The sequence below is a fragment of the Python bivittatus genome, unplaced genomic scaffold (assembly GCF_059951505.1).
Source record: "Python bivittatus isolate LINGU-HERP-01145 unplaced genomic scaffold, Pbiv_v1 ctg000690_np1212, whole genome shotgun sequence".
NCBI classification, from domain to species: domain Eukaryota; kingdom Metazoa; phylum Chordata; class Lepidosauria; order Squamata; family Pythonidae; genus Python; species Python bivittatus.
The window spans coordinates 4,666,119-4,689,598 of NW_028277096.1; the positions used below are offsets into that span (position 1 = coordinate 4,666,119).

At 42.6% G+C, this 23,480-nt stretch overlaps 2 protein-coding genes across 2 annotated transcripts in view; both read right to left on the reverse strand.

Moving 5' to 3' along the window:
- The window catches only part of GAREM2 (GRB2 associated regulator of MAPK1 subtype 2), a 31,544-nt gene extending 15,607 nt beyond the window's left edge, over window positions 1-15,937 (reverse strand). Inside the window, exons 1-2 of the mRNA XM_007422352.3 lie at window positions 15,305-15,937; window positions 2,977-3,117 (exon numbers count right to left, since the gene is read on the reverse strand). Of these exons, the coding sequence (XP_007422414.2) occupies window positions 2,977-3,117; window positions 15,305-15,419 (256 nt within the window). The 5' untranslated portion in view covers window positions 15,420-15,937. The remainder of the gene's footprint in view (window positions 1-2,976; window positions 3,118-15,304) is intronic.
- A 4,724-nt stretch (window positions 15,938-20,661) lies between these two features.
- RAB10 (RAB10, member RAS oncogene family) overlaps window positions 20,662-23,480 on the reverse strand; it is a 44,804-nt gene continuing 41,985 nt past the window's right edge. The window contains exon 6 of the mRNA XM_007422353.4: window positions 20,662-22,870. Coding sequence (XP_007422415.1) covers window positions 22,787-22,870 — 84 coding nt within the window. The 3' untranslated portion in view covers window positions 20,662-22,786. The remainder of the gene's footprint in view (window positions 22,871-23,480) is intronic.

Consider the following 23,480-nt stretch of genomic DNA (forward strand, 5'->3'; position numbering starts at 1 on the left):
TAAGTGAGGTCAGAATGGTGTTAGATTAGACTCCAAGGAGACCTGGGGTCAAATCTCAATCCAGCCACGAAACTCACTAGCTGACCTTTGGCCATTTATCATCTGTTATCCTAAATTAACTCACAGGCTTGTTGTGCAAAGACAAGGGCATAAATAATGCTTCCTACCCTCAAATTGTCAGGAAAAGAGCATGATTTAAAAAATCAGTTTTTAGCACATTCAAAAGCCTATAAATTCTTTCAGAAGTGTTTTGCTGTTGCCAAAAGCAGACTCAGACCTAAGGTTGCTTAATCATACTGAAACCTCCATGTGATATTTAAATACACATTTTAAGCAAAAATAGCTCTGAGAGATCCCAATTCATTTCAGTGGAGAGGGACTGAGTTGGTTTTCCAGGAAAGCCCAAGAAGTGTGGTTTGGGCATACACACTGTTGCTTAGAGACAATATGATCTCTGATATGAAAAGTCTTAGCGGTGTCTCCTTTCTCCTAAATAGCACAACATGTCTCCATCACCACAAGGAATGAAATTCCCTGTTTTCAAGCAGCTCCTGTTCATTTCAACAAGATTTGAATGTCTCAGTCAGTTGGCAAGCCTGCTGAAAGATCTAATTCATTTCTATCATTCTTAATAGCAACCAACAATTCTGGCAAGCTAATCCTTTCCCTTGTATACAGTTGCACACTTATCAAAAGCAGTGGTTTCACAATGGAATGGAGTATGCTTTTGCTTTCCTTGCAAGCTGAAACTGGAACCATCTGCTCTGGTTTTTTATGAATGGGGCCAACACAACAGGTTAACACACTTACTCTTCTTTTCCTGTCCCATCTGTCTCCCCAAGGAGCAGCAATTAACCGCTCCTGCCCGCTTGCCTCTCATTATTTATTCATTCTTGCACATCATTACCAAAGATGGGAGGCACTTAAGGGTCTCATTAAGGGCCAGGGATGATGTCAACTCTGTTAATTCCCAACTCCAGCCACTCCTTCCTACCATACCATCTGTCCAGCACCTCCGCAGTGCTCCCAGCATGGTGCCAGCAACTACCTTTCCCCTCTCTCATCTTCTACATCAGGCACCAACCTCCTGCAAACCATGCCCTGTCTTCATTTTGTATTCACCTTCACCACATTTTCTGAGGTAGTTTCACTGATGCCCTCTTTCTATGTCTGCAGAATTTAGACGAGAGGCAGTAAACTTTAGCAAGTCCAGGATCATAGTGCCGAGGAATTTGATTAGAGATGTCTTGCAGCTAAACCTAGACTAAGAATGGGGAATGTGCGATATTACTAACATAAAGTCCAACCACTGGTTGCAGCAGTTGGGAGTCATAGTTCAACATTTGGAGGGCCACAGATTCCTCACTCAAAATATAGACTAAGAGGCCTGAGCCTCTTAGCACATTGGAAACTAGACAGGGAAGAAATTAGCAAAAATAAGGCCATAAATTAGAACTGACAGAAGGCCAGCCAGACCGACTAAAGCCATTTGGAAAAGCAGATTCTCCCAATCAAACAGGGAGACTTTCTTCCCTTTCTGAGTGAGAAGCAAAAGGGGTGGCAACAGGATAGATTAGTAGATTGTTTTGGAGCATCCAGTGCATCAGAGGAAACCCAGTCTATGCAATATGGATCTCCATTCGATGACAAAACTTCATACAAGATACAAAAATAGCACTCACCCATCTACCCACTAGAACAATAGCTTTTGTTGCAGCAAAGTTAATATTTTGTTTTCCTCCCTTGAACTCACTGATTACAAGTCCTGATTCCAGCTCTTTTCTATTTCTTATGAAGTGTCTAGTCTGAGATATGGTTGATTCCACACAGCTGATCCTTTTCCATTAGCTATACAAGCTGCATCTGCTCCTTTCACTCAATAATAGCAGGAAATTATTTCATCCCCTGAAAGCCTATCAGGAGGTACTGGTAGAAGGTGACAATGTAGAGTTCACTATGCCAGAAATGGCACCCACTCTGCCTCAGCCAACGCATCATGCAACTCCTTTGCCAACAATGGTTCACACTGAGTGTAAATCTCACTGTGTGCATATTTATCTAAAAAGACTACACCCCAAAACACAAACAGAAAAATATGATGAAACGTCTACAGTACTATCACACAGCCAAGTACATAGCCAAGTACAAGCTCTTGTTATATTCTAGTAGAAGATTTTAGAAACCTGCCTATTCTTTTTCCCCATTATAAGGAAGATTAAAAACCATGTCACTGTTACACTTAGAATGGGAACCTCATGAAATCCTATTTGATGAGACATCTATATGCAATAAAACGTTGAGAGGAACTGGGATGTGTAATACTGGTAGGAAAAAAAGAAAAAAAAGAATTGTTTGCTTTGAACATAACACTCATCATTATAAGCAGTTAAGCACAACTAAAAAAGTCTATTCCAACAATCTTATACATTTATCGCATTAAGATAATACAGAGTTTCATCATGCCATTTTGCCTTGGAGGGCAAATGATAACTAATCCCTCGAATTTGTAGATAATATAGAGCCCCTCAGTTGGTCAGGGCTGCTCCCATATTCCTTTTGAACATTCCTGGCTCACACTTTTGCTTACTCAACAATGCAGGAATTTCTATTAACCTGTATCTCAAAGCTCTATTTCTTTTAGGCCCAGATCCATAAACAGCAGTCCAAACCTTCACTTATCCATTTCTCCCAACTGCAAACTTCAATTTATAAGCTTGTGAGGCAGGGATCTATATTTTTCCCCTTATAGTTTATCAACCCAAACAATGAGATTTGACGCATCAAGGTTTCAGAGAAGGTACATGACAGCTGATCAGAAGGAAAGTAAAAAAGAAAGAAACTAACCTAAGCAGGGACATTCAAGAAGTCAGGAGAGCTATCAGAGTATCTGTAGAAAAATCTAGGAGCTTCCTCTCTAACCCCTTCCACTACTTCCCTTCAAATATGTGCTTCACTGCATTCTCACCATTCTGTTACCTGGATATTGGAGGGGGATGTCAATCTTGGGGCCAATGACATAATGCCCTTCCTCCAAGCTGTGGGCCGTCACTGTAGTCCATTGACGACAGGAGTGGATGAGAAGCACATCTTGGTCACTGACCCCCTCTACATACTCCCCTGTGACAGAAATGAGAAAAGGCATGAGAATGCTATGCATTCACCCAAATTATTTTTTAGATGTTGTGCCCCAGCCCAGAGTGACTGAAATGACAATAAAGGAGAGAAGACTCTAGTAAGATACTTTGATCAGAACTCTGGAAGCTGTCCTAGAAGCTGCTGCAAGATGAAAAAAGGCATCAAGAGTTTGACTAAAATGAAATACTCTCCCACACACTCTCACATTAATGGGATAAATCCACAATTGAGTACTGTTACTTTATAAGAGTCAGGCATAGAGCCTTTCTGGATAAAGTTCCAATTATAACATGACCTGTAGGCACCTGACTATTCAAATCAATCAACTTCTCCATCCTGCCAATACCTGCAAACCCTTCTTTGAATCATTACTGGCAATGTAGCAATGCAACAGAGATAATTCAAGAGTCATCATCTGTAACACCCTGAGCAATGCACACTCCTCTGTTTGCAGGACTGTCTTTTTAGGCATATGTCAATCTCACTAAGCCCCTTCTTTCCTAACCTGATGCTTTCCAGAAATGTTGGGCCTAATTGGTTTTGTTGGCTGAAAGTAAAGCACCAGGATGGAGAAAGCTAGAGAAAGAATGCATCAGGATCAAATACACATCTCATTGAACATGGCAGCCCATCCCTTGAAATGCCATCTCAGGAACCACACAGGAAATGAGAGAAGCTGGGAGGCTTTGCTAAAGCTCTCACACCTTCCCTCAGGCCCAGCACGCTCCTGAGATGCCGGTTCCAAGAGTGGAGCTCATCCTTCTCCTCCTCCCCCAGCCAAATGCAAGAGAGCAGCAGGCCTGTGCTGCCAAGAGAGATAGGTTGCCCTGGAAACAACCCTTTGTTTGTGCTCAATGGCCAGAACTGCAGGCCCAAAGCCCTACTTGGAACAGTCGCTTTGTACTGAGGCTGAATCTGGGCCTGCAATGGAGAGTTCTGGCCAGGTGGTGGCAGGCAAAGAGACAAACATTTCAAGCAGGTCCAACAGCGGTGGGGGAAAAAAACAACAGCAGGCCAGAGTGACACATCTTGAGAGAAACTTGGGCCTCTGTGGGTCCCCTCTGTCAAGAGACCTCCTCCTCCTTCCACATGCATTCCAAATTCACAAAACCACCCAGGACACAATGTATATCCTGTACATTATATTTAATATCCAAATACACAGGGTAGTTAATAAAATGTATAGAAATACATAAGGACAGCATTTCATCTTAGCCATATATGATGTATTAAAGGTATAAAGCCAAGACTTGGATAATGGAAAATAACTATGAATTACAGCGACCATACGTCCTTTATTATAAAGGACAGTCCTTTATTTCAGAAAGCTGTCCTTTAGATTTATTTATTTTTCAAAAGTCACTTTTGTCTTTTATTTTGGTCATTTAGCTTTTACCGTGCAAATGGTACCACTTAATGCACAGTCTTTTACATTCGTGAAAAATATGGAAATTGAATTCTTTTAAAAATAAATTTATATATACCGTTTAATTTCAGATATTTTTTATTAGAATATGCATTTTTGTCAAGTTTTTCTTGGTTTTGGTCTTGAATGTTCCTTTGTAAAGCAAAGTTATAAACATAAGCATTTAAATTTTTTTATCCTTGTGAATCTCTTTCAGATTTGCCTCTTTTTCAAGTCTGTCCTTTATTTTTTCCAAGAAAATATGGTCACTGTACTATAAATAGGAAAGTATAAAATAGCAATTAAGCTATGCAACCCAAGCTCCGCCCCTTTTGGTCAGGCTTCGTGAGCTGCATGTATGAAAGGGGTGGAGCTTCTGCACGATGCTGCTTCGTCCTTTTGACAACAGAGGCAGATCCTGCAGACACCTCTGAACCGGACTGGTTTCCATCTCCCTCAGCCTCTTCAATGGCCCAATCAACAACTTGAGCTTGTGCACCTCTTCGGCTTTGATAGTTTACATATGTTTACCATATTTTCAAGCAATTCAACCAAAGTAAAAAATAAAGAAATCCAGCAGCATCTTTCACTTTTGAAAATTTACGTAAATATATTTGTTTGTTTGTAGCTTTTATACAGCCACCCAACTTGAACACTGTGACTCTGGGCTGCTTGCAATAAACCAAAAGGAAAAAGAGCAGGAAAAAAATCCAAATTAAAATACAAAGATCTGTTAGGCACCATTTATAAATAACTAGTGAGTACGATTCAGAATCTGAACAAGGCTGTATGATTAAATGGATGCAGAATTTGAATAAAGTCATTGAGATGGAACACTGAGAATTCTAATGGAAGAATATCAAATTTATTTGGAATATTATTACTTAGGGAAAATTGGCATAAGATGTTTTATTGTTGGTATGTTACTCCATTCTTGATCACTAAAGTGAATAATTCTCTTTCTAAAAACTGTAGGAAATGTAACAAACAGGTTAGATCTTTTTTTTCATACATAGTGGCAATGTTGTAAAGCCCAACAGTTCTGGAAAATGCTTCATAGTAGAATGGAACATATTTTGATAGTTGTAATTCCATTACAACCTGAAATAGTCTTATTAAATTTCACTAAACCATATATCCCTTCAAAATACACTGAACTGTAAATATTAATGGCTGCAAAAATTTGGGTTTTCTTATCTATAGAATTATATCTTAATTTGATCTATAACTTTTAGTACTGGTTTAATATATTGCTTATCATTTATTGTTTTGTCGGTGATTTGCACTATGTTGATTAAGTATGTTTAGCTTTAAGTCCAATAAGGATAGGCAAAGGATCACCAGGATTCTTTTCATCTGCGATTCAGGCTGGATTATAGTACCAAGACGGCATTGATCATGTTCGTGGTTAATATCTGGGGGGCTTGGGATGGGGGTGGTGAGCCCATCCTGGCCCTCTTGGACCTCTAGGCAGCTTTCAATATCATCAGCCATCCTATCCTTCTGGACCAATTTCAGGGGTTGGAGTGGGGGATACTGTTTTGCAGTGGTTCTCCTCCTTCTTCTGGGGCCAGATCCAGTGGGTGCAGGGGTGTGTGTGTGAAATCTAACCCTAATGTGGGGGATCCCTCACAGCTCAGGTCTCTCTCTGTTCCTCCTTAATATCTACATGAAACCACTAGGCAAGGTCATTTGATGGCACAAAGTGCAGTGCCATTAGTATATTGATGATATGCAGCTATACATTTTCAGCCTGACTGGTCAATTGATGCCACTCAGGTGCTGACCCAGTGCGTGGAGGCTGTGAAGGTCTGGATAGGGAGGAACTGGTCCAATTCAACCTTAGCAAGATAGAATGGCTTTGGGTTGTTGGCCCCGCTGGATTTGGAAGATGTTATTTATTATTCTTGATGGGTTAGCACTCCCACAACAGAGTTGGTATGCAATTTGGAGGTCCTCCTAGATTTGTGGCTTCTGCTTGAGGAGCAGGTGGCAGCTATGGCTAGGACTTATGTATAAACTTGACTTGTGCACCAAATGCACCCATTTCTGGACCAGGAAGCCTTGCTCACAGTCACTCACACCCTAGCCACTTCATGATTGGATTACTGCAATGCACTCTATATGGGGCTGCCCTTAAAGACCATCTGGAAGCTACAAATAGTCCAGAATGCAGCTGTACGCAGAGTTCTAGGTGCCCTATGGTTTGCCCATATCATACCACTGCTGCATGAGCTGCACTGGCTTCCAGTTCCTTTCAGGATGCAATTCAAGATGCTGGTTATCGCCTTTAAAACTCTGAATGGTACAGGGCCATGTTGCTTGTGAGACCACCTCTCCCTGACGGTATCTGCCCATTCCCCCAGGCTAGATAGAGTGGGCGCAATTCAGCTCAGCTTCCCTTAAATGTTGACATCTGGTGGGACTTAAGAGATGCACCATCTTGGTAGCTACCCCTGCCCTGTGGAACAGCCTCCCCCCCCGAGATTCAGAGGGCCCTCACCCTTATAGCCTTCTGGAAGGCTGTGAAGAGCTGGCTTTCCCCCCAGGCATTGGGTTAGGGTGAGAATGGAGCCCAGCAAATGTATGATGCAACTGTTTGATGTAAGTGTTGTTATTAGGGCACTGTGGGGTGAAGAGTAGCGCTGATGTTAGTGTTATTTTACTTTTCTTTTTTTATCTTGCTGTGAGCCCCCCAGGGTTATTGTATATAAGATGGCGACCACATAAGTATTTTTAAATAAATAAAATATTCTACAACAGAATACTTCTTTAACAATATACTGTCATATGCTAGTGTTTATGATACCTTAGATCTGTTGTTTATCCACCAGTGCTTTATTATTTGTATCTCTATTTCCTGTTTTCATAAGTGACTATTTGTAAGCTGTAGCTAGTCCAGAATGCAGAGGCACAGGGAGTAGTGGGCACACCTTGATACATCCATGTAACACCACTACTGTGTGAGCTGCACTGGCTCCCAGTAGGCTTCCGGGTACAATTCAAGATGCTGATTGTCAGCTTTAAAGTCCTACATGGCACGGAGCCAGGTTACTTGCAGGACTGCCTATCCCCAATGGTTTCTGCTTGTCCTACTAGATCTGGCAGGGTGGGTGTGCTCCAGGTCCCCTCAGTGTCACCTGGTGGAGCTTCAGAAGCATACATTCTTAGTCATGGCACCTGCCTTATGGAACAGCCTCCCCCTGGAGATAAAGATGGCCCCAATCCTGTTGGCCTTCAAGAAAGCAGTGAAAACCTAGCTTTCCCCCCAGACACTGGGGCCAGGATGTTGATGGAACTGGCATGGAGTGATTGGTGGATGAATACAAGTGTTATCAGGGCCTCAACATTGTTTTATTGTTTTAAATGGTCTTTTGAGTATATTGTGTTTTTATTTTGTTTGCCACCTAGAGTTCCTTCTGGCAGATGGGTGCCTGTATACATTTGTTAAATAAATAAACAAACATATAGTCTATATTTCTCTTAACATATATTCTGTTTACTTGTGCTTTCAAAAATACCAAATTCAAAATAGAAAGGAAGGAAGAAAGAACAGAAAGATGGACCCTGATGAAAGGCCAAGGACAAGACTCAGTTACCCCCTCCTTGCTTCTGGTTCTGGATCTCTAACAAGTCTTCTTCTACAATCACACTTCCGATGGAAGAGGAAGATGGAAAAACACTCCAAGCTATTCTGTTATTTCTGAGCCAAGTGACAACTGAATGCAGAATGACCTTGCTCTGCTCATTAAATCATATAACTTAATTACAGGTTCAAAAAAGTCAATAAAAACCCTCAGTAGGCATTCACCACTCCTGCCCCCCTTCAGATGGGATTCCGATCATCTTGGCCCCAGCTTCTGAGAAAAAAATTGATTACGCGCCATTAAATCGGGATCGGCTTTTAGACACCACATAGATAGATTTTCAGGTTTTTAATCTAGAGGCCCTCCCAGTCCTACCTCACTTCCTTTGACTGGAACTGCTGGCCAAGGAAGGCAGGAGCCATGGCTGAGGGAAGGAGCAATTTCCTTTGCTTCCATGTGGGCTTCACCTTGGTGGGAATGACATTTGCTTGTCTGCACCCATACACCCAAATGCCAGGAATTGTCAGGCGAGTTTGAAAACTGTTTGAGTCAGCCATTAAGCATTTTAGAGGGATCTTTTGGGATTTAGCATTTTACTAGCTCTCAAAGCACCTTTCTGAGTGGTTCTATACAGCCCTAATTTGAGGAACATTTTTATAAATGTATACAGATGCCTTTTGTAAACTTGCAGGGATACAAAACTGGGAAAATCCCAGGCAGCCTGAATTTAAATCAAACACTCTTCCTTTCAAGCAGTACTCTTGGCTATAACAACTAGTATCCTTTCAAACTAGTTAATCAATGATTGCTTATTATAGATCTGACCTGCAAAAAACTGTAGGGCTACAAGATGGCAGCAAAGAATTTGAGTGTTTTTAAAAAACATTTGGCTGCCATCTAGTGGTTGTGCAGATTTCGTTGCATAGCTTTTTGTTGCATAACTATGATAGTCTATTTCTTCTTCAATATAAACAAAATTGTCCATCAGAAAATGGATTTCACTATATTTGCCTCTATTTCTCCAAAAATTTCCAGTGCAACCAGCAGCTCCTTCCGATGCTATGCAGATTATTTACACAAAAAAAAAAGGAGGGGATCCTGACAAACCTAATTTTAGGCTTCTTCAGTACTTTTAGCTAAGCCTGTTGTTTGCAAGAATGCAAAAGAAACTTTTTTCCCTCCAACCCAACTTTTTATATAATCCATATATAAATTAAGCAGTTTGAGTTTGGGCCCATTTATTTAGCACCAACAATATGAATCTACTTAGACTGTCTCTGTTTTATATTGGCAGTCGTTTTGCTGCACCAGCTAAACTTCAGCCCAAGAGAAGGGACAGTCTACGTTGTACTAAAATAAACCTCCGTTGCTTTAGCCCAGTGTATCTCAACCTTGGCAACTTGAAGCATGCAGGCTGGGGAATTCTGGGAGTTGAAGTCCACACATCTTCAAGTTGCCAAGGCTGAGAAACACTGCTTTAGCCTGTTTTATCTGTAGAGAGTCAGAGACTGAAAACTAATACCACTTGCTGCTATGGTCACACAATATACTTCACCAAGTCAGTTGGGCTATATTCATAAAACATTCTCAACTTAGTTTTAACTTTGGTTACTTCTGGTTTCTGTGTGTTTTGGTAGGTTAATCTAGGGTACAAACCCAGGGCATTTCATTAGTTCAACATATTGTGCAAAGCCAAAAAATTGGGTTTATTCAGTAGCCAAGTTAAGTGTGTTGTACAAACCCAGCAACTCATACATGCCAGGTTTAAGCGAAGTTGTTTGCCTTGAAGATTAACTTTGTAGTCAAAGTAGGATTCCCCAAACTAATTTCTCAAGAACTTGACCCCATCCTGCCCCACTTGTCTTTTCTTTGGGAATGTGGCTGATTTCTGACAGAGATACCATAAGGTACATCTTGATGATGGCTGGTAGGGGAAGAAGCAGTCTTGGCAGCACACCTAGAAAAAAATAATTTTTTACTGCTACTGCTGTTTGCTGCAGAACAGTGAGTTTTGGTAGACAGTACCTAAACATTTTTAAACATTTTAAATACCCCATGTTCAAAACAGCGAGTAGCTCAGACAATGTGCCTAATATGTTCAGAAGTACAAGTCATATGCCCAGTCCCTGGCACAGTATGTTTTACTTTATTGTCTTTCATTATTTTGCCTCTTTGTTTCTGGATGTTGTTAACCCTTTTAATCCTTGCTGGCAACCTAAAGCAATTTGGCAAGAGAGTAGCCACCTAAATTGGTTAAGTAAATAACAAACAAGCAAATAAATAAAATAATTTGGGGATTACCCCAGAGATCTCAAACTCCCTGTTGCTGAATGTCACATAAAAGAACTACAGCCCTATTCAGGCTGTATTTGGAAGGCTAGGATTAAACCTCAGAAAGAGACTTAAAGTTTCAACCATTTAATTTAGCTAAAAACAAACACAGTAAGATATTCACTTTCCTATTTGAGGCTGGGGAAGAGATCCATCCAAACTGGCCTTCTAATTTTAGCCTTTATATAACATTTATTTGTACGGCATTTATTTGTTGGCTTGCTTATTCACATGGTTGTTTCCTGCCCTTTCAAATAGATTCTGGGTTGCTCTCATCAAGCTAAACATTTCTCAACAATAAATTAAAAACTCTCAATATTTTAACATAATATTTAAGATTAAAGTTAAAAATTGAAATTGAAATAGCCTTGCACCACAGATATCTCAAGATCCAGATGCTCAACAGAATAGCCAGTTTTAACTGTTTCCCTGAAATAATAAAAGGAGGGGCATGATGGCACCCACAATTTGGGTATAAAATGCTAAAGCAGCTTTTACCTGCCTAACTGCAAGCTGCTGCATTCTGTATCAACTTAAGTATCCAGGTAGCCTTCAAAGTAATCCAATGGACACAAGTTAATATCACTCTAAAAGGGTCTGCAGCTAGGAGAGAGCAAAGGCTCCTCTGACCACAGACTCAACCAGCTGATCTAGTAGGAGAACCTGCAAGCCATAGGCCTGCTCCATTAGAGGGAGCACAACCCCATCCACAGACAGTATAGTGGCCAGTCACAAAGTGATGGTTTCTGAATGAGCAGAACTCCATTTATCTGGAATTGAGTTTCAACCTGATTCATCCCACCCAATCCCCTGCTAATTCATACCTCCTGCCTGGTCCAGGGTAGAGATATATACAATTGGGTATCAACAGCATATTCGCAATAATGTACCATAAACAGACAAATAACTTCACCCAGGAATTTCATATAGATGTTAAACTTCATGGGAAAGAGGAATGTTTTGTGTCACCTTAAAAACCTAGCATTGATGATGGCATAAATTTCCATCGATAAGGCCCTTCTTTATCAATTGCACAAAATAATCTCCTCTCAACATGTTCCATCTTGCCCTCTAAGGATGACACTTGCTATCCTAACGAGATAGCTCTCTCTTCGCCTCGCCTATCTAGACTTCGCTTCTATCCATTTTTTCAAATTCTCCTGCTCCGTCCCCATGCGCTGGATTTCAATTCCCATAATACCTAACTAGCATGTGCCAGAGTCCTTGTAACAGGGGGCACACACACTTTCCTGCTCCTGTTCTTTCTGTATTTATCAGCCTTGTAACTAAGAAACCTATATTATTCATTTGGACAATGTTATAGGCACAATGTTGCCATTGTATACATGATAATCCACAATTTGAGGAACACCGTAATGCATAGAAAGGGATCTCTTGCGCTCATTACACAGATTAGTAAGGAAAAAAAGATGAGGGAAATAGATTTGCTTCTTATGTGTTACATGTTCTGGTTAACTAGCTACACATATCTGCCAGTAAAGAAGCCTTCATTATTCTGGTAGAAGATTTTGTGTCAGACATTTATTTAGGTTGATTTTTCAGGTGCTGGAGAACATATGTTTCACACAGTGGGCTTACACACCAGCCAATCCCAGCCAAATGCAGTTTCTTTTCACAGCTACTTGTGACAACATTCTAATTCATAAATTTTGTTCTTTCTGCATTCACACAAATTTCTGCAAAATGCAGGAGTTTCATATCTGATATAAAACATAAGTATCCTTAGCCACAATCAGATATACTGCCTAGGACAACATGCAATATAAAGTCATGCCTACAGATGCAACCATTGGGCATGTTGTTCAGCAAATTCCAGAGGATGTGATGCTGCATGAAAGCGCTGATACGGTAACAAACAACTTTTGCTTGTTCCTAGCAAGCCTTAAAGGATCCTGTTCTGCAATCCCCTTCCCTCCTTGGCCCACTTGGATTCTGGCACCTGCTCCTCCTAGCAGATTTACACTAATTCTTTCTTCACATTCAACAAAGCTGGAGCTCAGAGCCAGCTATGGGGGTGCGGGCGGGGGGTGGGGTGGGGGGAAGAGAGATGGAATGGAATAACAAAGCTCTCAGACAAAAGGCACCTTAGCCGTCTTTAGATGCAAATCACACAAGGATGGAGACTGAAAATCTGGCAGTTGGACGTGGGAAGGGAGGGCACTAGACTGATTTTCCCCAACAAGCTTGGAGCTGAGCTATCTTACCCCCTCCACCCCAAAAATGCACACAGTGAAAAAGAGGTGACATAAACACGTCATTCTTGAGATTCTAAGTATCACCAGAGAAAGTCCGGCAGACCTTTTCCAACCAACACATTTTATTAAGAGGAATAAGCTTCCACCAGCTGCATCTCACTTCATCAGATGCATAGAGTGACTTGACTAATGTAGGATTTGAATATATTTGTAATCTGTCTCACATGTAATCTGCATCTGCATAACCAACCTGTCTTCCCCTCCCTTTCCCCCTTCCACATCCCAATTTAAATCCTGCATCAGTCTAGCCACTCTGCACATCTGATGAAATGAGATGCAGCCCACAAAACTTATGCCTGTTAATAAAATGTGTTAGTTGGAAAAAGTGCTACTAGACTCCTCCTCACATTTTGCCACCATAAACTAACACCTCTCTCCTCCTACACGAAGTATTAAAACAGAACAGTAGGAGTAAGAAACCTGGTGTCCTCAAGCTGTTCTGGGATTACATCTCTGAGAATCCCTTGTCATTACTCATGCCAGACTGAGGTTGATGGAAGTAGAAGTAAAAACCAGCAGGATAATACCAGGTTGTCCATTAACTATACTATTCCCCAGAGCTGTTTCTCCATCACCTTTGTACATCCATCTTGAAAGAGGCCCACTAAAAAGGCGCTCTGGGGCCAACTACTCCAGCTCCAGTTTTAGCCATGTCACCTGAAGTATGCCAGGTGAGGAAAAAAATTCCAGTGGGTATTTTTTTTTTCATGTATTCTCGATGCATCAAGTCCTTACAGGGAATGAGCTAAGCTTCCTGGCTTGTATAATACCTTGCCTTTAATGGAGTTAACCCAGCTTCGAGATGGGAAAATGGGTATCAATAGAAAAGAATGGGTCTACAACACCTCTGGATAACCTATTCTGGTGGGGCGCTCCAATACCAGAGTTTGCATGTTTCCTCCTACTTTATCCAACGTTTTATGATGGAACAACTAGAGGAAACACATTCCACCCCTCCTCAAAGCATCTTTTCTGCTGGGTTCGTACAAGACGCTTAACTTGGTTATTTAGATCACTGTCTGGATTAGCACAAAACACTGAACCACCACACCAAACAGCAAGCTATGGAAAACACACCCTAACCAAGATCAAAGCTAATCAGGTTCTGCATGTTGGTCTTCCGCTGATCTCCTGAATCAGGTTCCGCGAACTCAGCTATCAGGTATCATGAAGCTACTACCAAGCCCGTCTTGAGCTTGCTGCACACTCAGCATAAACGTAAGAGCAGCTTTCCTGGATCAGGCAAAAGGCCCGTCTAGTCTAACATTTGGTAGCCGCAGCAGTTAATACAGTGCACTTGGTTGCACTCCCCGGGCGACCACAGCGAACCCCCAGGAACAGGCCAGGGACAGCCGGCTTCCCATTTCGTCCTGCTGCGGGGGATGGCAGGTCACTGCCGCCTCCTTCCGCTTTTCAGACAACCGAGGAGTTTGAAATGGAGTGGTGCAGATAATCAAGCCATGCGAGGAGGGCGTTATTGTGCGCGTAGCCCTGCCCCCCCCAATTCATTCACAAGAAAAATGGGGGGCGGGGGCGGAAGCAGGCTTCCCTTCTCATTAGTATTCAAAACATCATTCATGGCTAAACTCCCTATTCTTCTCACGCTGCTCAAAACCCGAAGCCGGGCAGCCTGCCACCCCCTGCCCTTCCTTCCCTCCCTCCCCAGGGATCTGCAAGCAATCCCTCCCCGCGATCCGAGGGAACAAAACTGGGGCAGGGGAGGGAGCAAATCTCGGGAAAGAGAAATGAAAGGAACGGGCAGAATTGCAATAAACCCGTTACTCCGATCCTGCAGCGCATTTTTGCATCTGCACAAGAGACCACGTATAAAAACTACGGGGAGGGAGGGGGAAGAACCAGCAGGTAAAACAGAAAACAGAGTCCACCCAGAAGTAAATTAACAAGAAAATCACTCAGAGGTTTCCAGGTACCAGACTCCCCCCCCCCCCGACTCGCCCCCGCGCACCAGATCGGCATGCCAAATCGTTCGCGCTAAGCCCGCTTCGTCAATAACGGGAATCCCAGACAGGAATCCAGGGACACCCTTTCGGGAGCGGAGGACCCCTGACTGCGCCTGCAACGCCTGAACGAGACAGAAGAGGCGGGACGCCGGGGGAGATTCGCCGCAACCCAGCGCGCAGTTCCCCGGCACCAGCCCTGTCGTCGAAATACTGTATACGAGAGCAATAAAAGAGCCCTCCGTTAATTACTATGAGGCTTGCGCCGGGAATCTGCCCTGGGATCGCGCCGCCGCTTGAGTCAGTTTCACAGGAATAAAGAATCAAGCGCAACTCGGCAAAGTTTCTGTTCTTTTAACCCACCCCACCCCCTCCACGCAGCCACTTGCTTCCGCGGTGCCCTCCCGGTTTTACCGGCGGCGCCTCTCGCCCTCCGCCTTGCTGACACCACAAATCTCCCGGGGCAGCCTAGAAATCTCCCTCCAGCCACGGCCACAACCCCCAACCGCACCGGTCCGCCGCCAGTGGAGGCCGAAAGAAACCAGACAGCCCCCGTCGCCTCCCCCCCGCGCCGCAGCAAGGGCAGCGAGCGAGCGAGCGAGCGAGACCCACCCGGGCCGGGGCGCACGAGGGCGGGCAGGCGGCATTTGGCCACGATGAGGTCGAGCGGCAGCGGCGGGCCGGAGCTCCACGCCAGGCGGCCCAGGGCCGCCGCCAGTCGCTCCATGCTTGCCGCCCGCCCCGTCGCCGCCGCAGGAGCATCGCCCTCCACCTCCTCGCTCGCGCAGTTCAGAAGCAGCCGCAACGAGCGAAGCCCGGGCGCTCCTCCTCCTCCTCCTCTTCCGACGGCCGCCGCGACGCGCCGGGCAAGGGCAGCGCCGCCCGCCCCGTCCAGCAGGGCCTGCTCTTCCCGGCGGGCAGGGTGCCTCGGACAGCAGGGGACCAGGTGGCGCTCGCTCCGGCGGCTACCATACCTCTCTCGGCTCGCTCGCTGGCTGGCTCGCTCGGCTGGAGGCCGGCCAGACCCGCCCACTGGAGGGCCCGCCGGGGACGCGCTCGCACCCCCCTTGCAGGCGCCCCTTGAATGGCCGAGGCGGGCGAGCTTCAGCTCGTCCTCCCTTCGACGCGTCTCTGCTTTCTCCGCAGCAGCAGCCTCGCTTCTGCCTCGGAGCCGGCGGGCTAAAGGCGGAACTCACGATGGCTCCAAGAGGCAACCCCGCCTGAGGATAAATCATCCCATCAGCTCGGCGGCGATTGGAAAGAACGCCTTCCTCTCCGGAGCAGGTCTCTTAGGGCAGCCTGTTTCGGAGTAAGCCTAATAAATTGTGCGGTGCTTCCAATAGAGGACTGCACTGGCAGCCATCTGCAAGATGTGCCCGTGCACACACAGACAAGCTGGAGGGTTGTACCAACTCCAGCCTGGCCAGAGCTATTCATGCCTGTATCTACCACCATCTAAAATGGGGATAACACCTGTTTCTGCTTCCAAACGTGGTCTGACATTTCCATTACTCATCATCCTGATTGGAGCCAGGAGACGGGTCAAACCAATCCATGGCCACTTCCTCTGGTTACCACTTTCTAGAGGAGCTCTGCTCTGGGAAGGCATCCGTCAGCCCTTCCACAGTGTGGAAATAAAGATGAAGGGTGAGAAACAGGGGAAAGCTACAGGTGGAAAATGTCTTCATCAGGACATCTTGTAACATTCTGCAGCCTGCCTCCATTTTAACACACCTCAGGGCAGGACAATTACCTGCAGAATAACATGTTGCCCTGTTCTCTCTCTGCCTCGCAGGGGTGTCCATAGGTATGGTAAAAAAAAGTCAAGATGGTGGCCATGATGTGTGCTGCACTGTTATGGCCACCATCTTGACTTTTTTGACCATACCCTCCAGATAACCCTGCTTGTCTGGAGTTTTGTGGCACAAAAACCAGTGGGCTGGTAAAACATGGCCTAGGAGAAGATAAGGCCAACATCATGGAGACAGAGAGTCAATGTGAGGTTGCCAGACCATTCTGGTGTCCCTAAAAAGGATTAACGATAGAGGTTCTGTGATCAAGGATTTCATAAAAGCAAGATGTACAACTTTGATCTCCTTAGAGCTGAACATATATGCTAATTGTATTATATGTTTTCTTGTAATAGTCAATGTTTTTTACCAAAATTATGGGTATAATGCAACTGTTTGATAAGTAATTAATTCAATTAATTGGAGATTTCTGCTGACTCAAGGACACGGCCATGAGGAAGAACCCTGAATCGTGCTCTGGGAACCCAGGTACAAGTCCCTCTTTGAAATTAACTTACCTTTTAGCAGATCAGCAGCTTTCTTGATTTATTAATGCATTCAACAGTTTGGGAATCACTGTTATGAAGCATTTTATTCTGTATAGTTTGCACTTTCTAAAAAGAGGGCTTTAAGAGTCAACTCGATTTACACTGAGAAGTCACCTTAGGTGTGACTGCTCAGCAGAAATAGGAAACTACTTCAGCCATTCTCTGGAGCATGCTGTTTTTTTAAACTCTGGTGGGGTTTACCCAGTATACTAACTCTTAACCCAAGTTAATAAAACACACTTCTTGTATAAATTCATTATACAAATAAATATAATTTATTTGCTGTGCTTTTTTCGAAGAATGTCTTAATTTGATCTTGAATAACCAGGCCAATCCATTTATGGCAAAATATATGAATCCAGCTATTGTATTTTGTTTGGTTTTTGACCTAACAAGGTGCATGAAACTAGCCACTGTGATTTGTTAACCATGGTTTATGGCTTAGTATATTTGAACCCAGCTTTTTCAACAAACCATGGCTTTAGAAGCTGTGGCTTTGTATGTTGAATAAATCAAAGCAAAGTTTTAAAAATGTCCATGGAAGTGAAGCTAGCTGGAACTGAGACAAAATTCGGAAAGGAAGGTGATCTCCCGTTCTTAAATTAACAGGGCCCATATGTTGTTTATAATTTTCATTCTACAAACTTAGTCCTTTATCTGGCACCACTTAAAACAATGCAGTCTTAGAAAAATAAAACCACTTCAGACATCCTTGGCACTGATGAAGACCTGACAAGGAAGAGTCCAGGGAGAGAGAAAGAGAGAACAAGATCTAATCTTCCAGGAAGATGGCTTTGAGAGGTAACTTCCCTAACTTCTAAAAGACCATTTCAGGATGGAACAAGGACATGGCTTCAGGAATCCTTTCCAAACCCTTAACAGTAGATCCACTCTGGGTTCCCTGAGCAGACGGAGGGGGCCAGTCAGCAGCATTCCAAGCCACTGCAGAACTGCCCAGTCTTCTAGAGTTGCACTGGGAGATTTTCCTTTTCTGTAATGTTTTTCTCAGCAGCCTCCAGCTAGATCCAGCTCATTTTTGAATCTGCTGTTTCTTTTGTCAGCTTCTCCTCCCACACTACATTTGGTCCCATTTGGTTCTTTTCTGAAGAGAGTCTTGAATCCCTTTATGCAATTTGTTTCCAACATTCCACTGGATGGCAAAGAATAAAAATGGAAATGTGTCACTAATGAGAATGCCAAGACCGATCTGGTCTAGGCAAAGAGCCACACAACCAGTGTGTTCATTAACTGCATTAAGCTCTTATGTGGTTTATTTGGTTTGACAGTGTAGTGTGTGAACCCAATACAGCATGGTTGTCACCATGATTTATAGATTAGCTTTGTATGTAAAGCCAGCCTTAAGATTATTCAACCAACAATAGTTAAAACAAACCTGATGTAGTATAATCTAAAAATTGAATCAGTATTATTGGCAAATTAAAACTAATCTCTCTATAAACTTTGCAAGACTGGCAGCTTTGCAGAGCTTGTTACATAGACGTGTCCAGCCTCTTTTGGAATGATTCCTTCCAGTTATAGTTGTGCAAGTAAACTACATTGAGTAGTTTGTATGCCAGCTAGCAAATCAATCAATTCCAAGAACTGGAATTTATAGAGCAGAATACTAGCTTTGTCAACCATGCTACTTTAAATTGTCTCCTCTTCCTTCTGCTTATCTATTAAAATGCTCTTCTGTAAATTTTGGAAAGTCTATTCTGTGTTTAGCACACACAGTGTTTGGGAGGATTGTATGATGTGGTTAAAATGAACTGCATTTCTTGGAACAAGGCTGTAAATTAACTAGAATGGAACAGGCTGCTAAAAGGGCATAGCACAGGTTAAACAGTGTTTAATTTCTATTTTTGTATCTTCAGGTGCTTGTAAGCAAGTAGGGAATCAAATTATTTTACAAAATTCTCATCGCAAATCTGTACTCAGTTTTGATCAGGAGAGTAATATGTAAGTGCAGAGCACATGGCTTTGAGGCTGGATTCTAACCTCATCAATAGCATGTCATCTTTCAGCAAAGATAGACTCTTGGTCCCTTCTCAAATGGAAGAGCAGCACCCTCTACTGTTAAAGTTAATTCTGCCAAGTTTAAGAATATCCCTCAGTAATTCTGCCTGAAGCCAAGCCAGTTACTCTCAAGCAAATATGCCTGAGGATTAAAGCATTACAGAGAAGAATGAACCTGGAAACACGTCATGAAAGGAAATAACAAGGAAAAAACCAGGTAGCAGAAGCAAGCCACTGCTCTGCATACAGAAAACCTCAACTGTTGAAATCCTCAAGTAAATTGCTGAGGGAAGTCTTGGGAAAGATCATTCTTATTCTCACTGTTTCTGCCTGAGATTCCAGAGAGCTGCCCACCAATGATTAGGCAATGCTGGGCTAGAACTATGTATGAACTGATGCAGTCTAAGATACTTTCTACATCTGTACAATAAATGGATACAAGGCAAGAGAGGCAAGTTAAGGTACAGAATGAAGCACCAGAACTAAAGGTCTTGATAGAAGACTACTATCCAGAGCTTGCTGGAGTCAAAGGGAGATACCAATATTTTTAAAAATGCTGCCCTTTAGTATGAGCTCTATCTATGGAACCACCAGAAATATAGAAAAAATTTGCTTAAAGCCAGACCTGGATGAAATATCCAAGCAGGTATTGCAGGTAAATGTGCAGATGTCAAGAGACTCAACTTATATTCCCTTGGCTATTGGGTTTAGAGACCATCTTAATAGAACTTAATTCAGTCTTCTTCAATCTTGTTTTCCCTGTTATTCATACCCCCTTTATCCACCATTATCATTTCCAGGTTTTGCTCAATCCCTCCCCTATCTAAGAAGCTGTCACCTACACGCATGTTCTCATTACATGCTCAGCCACATCTCCATCGCTCTTAACAATGGCTAACAAAGCAAACTGAGTCCAGCTCCTGTTTGCAAGTTAGCAGCCAATTTGGTCTGTATTCCTATCACCTCTGCATTGGTTATCCAGATAATTCCCAAGGAATTTTGGAGCTATCGTTGATGAAGTGGGAGAAAGCTAAGCAGCCTCTTGTTTCATCCACCAGACATAACAGAAAAACAATCAGGAGCAGAACAAACGTATTTGCTCTAGTCTCCTGTGTCTATATCTGGAAACTGGGAGGATTAACTTCTAATTAACCCTCCCATCCAAGTCCCACAACACAAGAGATCAAAGTTAAGGTAAGTATTTTATTTTAGTTACCAATTGTCATTAAGATGCTGTGCCTTTGCCACATTTAGACTTAAGCTCCAGAAATAGCAACCTACTTCCATATTGTTGCCAAGAAAACTCCATGTACATATTCAGGTAACCATCTCAAGTCAAACTTGACTCAAGGGAGTCTTTCTGACATGAGCAAACAAAAGGAGAGGCAGACTTCCAAGCAAATAAGCTTCATGTTGTTTTTACGCATGAAATTTAAAACAAACCTTTTTCAGAGATTGCATAGTTGTTTTTTTCCTACTAGTTCAGCCCCTCCAGTAAGAAAAAGGCACATCCAGCAATGCCCTTATTTTGTCCACTACACTTATTTATATAAACAATGGGACTTTGAAAATAAAAACCAAATCACATTTTCAATATGAACAGAAATAGACCAGCTAGAAATATTTCAGTTTATTTAACTTGTTAAGTAGAGTATGATTTTTCATCTAGTAGTACCAGAGAGTGGACTGTTTTGTTTATCTACTTGGTGCTTAATGAACACAGCTTTTACAAAGGTTCTTAAAGAGACTCATACAGGAGGGCCAAGCCCAAGGAAGCAAATAAAAAGCACACATTTTAAACAAAGATTATACAAAAAAATTATGCATACTCCATATTCCCTTTTTTGATAATGTTAGAAAGTGCAGATCTGAAAAAGGTAACCATTTCTATTTACATCACTAATCCATACATCAATATGTGAGGAACGGAACTGCATTGATTTGTCCCCTCGTCCCTGGTTTCTGCCTTTTACTTTAACAGCCACTCACCTGGGATAGATCAACGAACATGACAGGAGTCAGATTCCCAAGCACAAGGGAAAGGAGATAGGACAATTACTGTGAAACCAGATCAAGGCTAGAGTTCCAAACACTTTCATTTTATTAAAATTAGTCAGCCTCATCGGCTGATTTAATTAGTAGAAGAAATTTTCTAAAAACAAGTGCAAAAAAGTTCAGCCTCAAGCCCATCTCTGAGAGTACATGGGGGGTCTGGGGGGGAGGAAGAGGAGTTTCCCAGGAAACCATTTTATAGACAGGCCAAGTGGTAAAAAGAATGTCCCAGCAAGGCACCCAAATTCAACAGGAGCCTCAAAAGATATGAGCCCTTGACCCCCTGACCCCAGTACTTTCAGAACTGAACAACACCCCTCTGTTATTTCAATACAGGTGTCAAAGTGACATTTCTAGCAGATCTAGAATGAGAGGCAAATCAGGAAACCAGAAAAGCAAGTCCCATTCCCATGGGGCCCCCAAAAGCAGAGCACATCTGCTTCCTTCAGTAGAAATTTTAAAGTGGTATTTTGCTTAATATTCTTCCGTATCAGTTGAAAGAAGTTACAATTGCCCAGGGTTGTAAACAAGGGATTTTTATTGTGAAGAACTTAACACAGAAGGAAAACATTCTAGGGGTGTGATTCAAACTCACTTGCCCTCTTTCTTCCCTCCCACCCCCATTTTAAATATTGACTAGGCTACTGAGTCACCTGCCTGGAGCAGCAAAGAACACCAAATTCTTTATGAATGGCTGTAGATTTGGGAACCACATGGTATAGTCATACACAAAGATTGAAGACAGCCACATCATCCTCCATAGAAAACTAGCGCATGCAATTAACTCTTCCATATCATAAACCCCAACAACTATGCAGGAAAGAAGGGAGAAATAGTTGGCCTGACAGCTGCTAGACAAAGGTTAGTAGATACTTCACGTTTTACCTCAGAAAGCTAGATTTGTGATCTGTACTTCGAATTAAATTTGGCAAACATACTGTATTGCCATCTCTTAACACATCACGCTATATAAAAAAATAAAACCGGCATGCAGGCAAAAGAAAAGGGGGGGGGATTGCTAAATAGAAAAAAAAAATGGCAGCAGGAACTGGTCAGCATTTAAACCCCCAGGAAAGGAGACACCAAGCAGGTTGGAATAGCTTGCTCTAACCCCTTTGTCCTCAATCCACTACATCGATCACAGTAAAGTCACCACAGGAGAATTTGATCTTCTGTCTTGCTTCCACCAGAACAGAAAAAAAAGAGGGGAGGGGAAGAACTAAAGTTCCTTTCCACATAAGGCACAGGACAAAATAAACCCCATTTACATACTCAAGGCGAATGAGTTTTTTGCTGATGCAAATATGGTGACTTAAGCACAGTATTCATAATAAAACCCCACCGTTGTACAAAATAAACTGTTAATGCTAAGTTTTATTCTTGTACAATTTGCAGACTGGAGCTGAAATGGTCGCTCTACATTTTAATGTTAAGACTGGGCTATAATACAACCAGAGTGTGGCATTGAGTTCAGCTGGTACATTAAAAATAACGTCAGACATGATTTTAATACAGTTTGTTTCAAGAAAATTATAGTCAGTGAGCTCTCCCTAACAGAAGAACAAAGGAAAGGTGGAGCCATGTTAAGATGAGGAACAAAAATATTTAAGGTTAAAAATGGGCAAAGTGGTTTATTCCGCAGCAAGAAGAGGAGGGGTGATGGGTGGTGCTTGGCGAGGGAAGCACATTCAGCAGCACTTGGTCTTCCAGCCTGTCACACCACCTCCACTGCTGATATCTACATTTTCACTGTTGGGCTCTTTTACAGGGGTCTGCAATAAAGAAGTAGTGTAAGAGTTAAGCCAAATTCCAGAGTTACAGGAGCCATACTCCATTGTTCAGCAGAGCAAAGAAGTTGAATACACAATTAGTAGTAGTCAAGTAAAAAAATGTTATTGACAGGAATTCAACTTTCTTAGGTGCATTACAGATAAAACTAGACATCAACCTTGGGAGGGGATCCCATGGTGATCCTGCAAAGTGGCTGTATGATGTCAAGTGACTATTGTTCTCCTGCAACGTTGGGTTTTTGAGTTTTTTTATTCATGTTGGAGTGTTGTATGTTTTTTTAAATTGTCATTATGTCACCCAGGGTCACATTTCGTGAGATGGGCAGCTATATAAATTTGCTAAATAAAAAAATATATTTAAAAGTTTTACACAGCCACTCATCTTATGTATCATAAGCCTGAGTAGCTTACAAACAACAATAAAACAAAAAGGATAAAACCAACATAGAAACTCATGATGTCCCCAAAGACAACACACCCTTCATATCCAACAGATAATTTTCTTGGGCTCCAGCCAACACATTACCTCAAAGCTTGTAGGAAAAACCATGTCTGCATTGGGTCATTTTCCTCAATAAATAAATGAACAAGT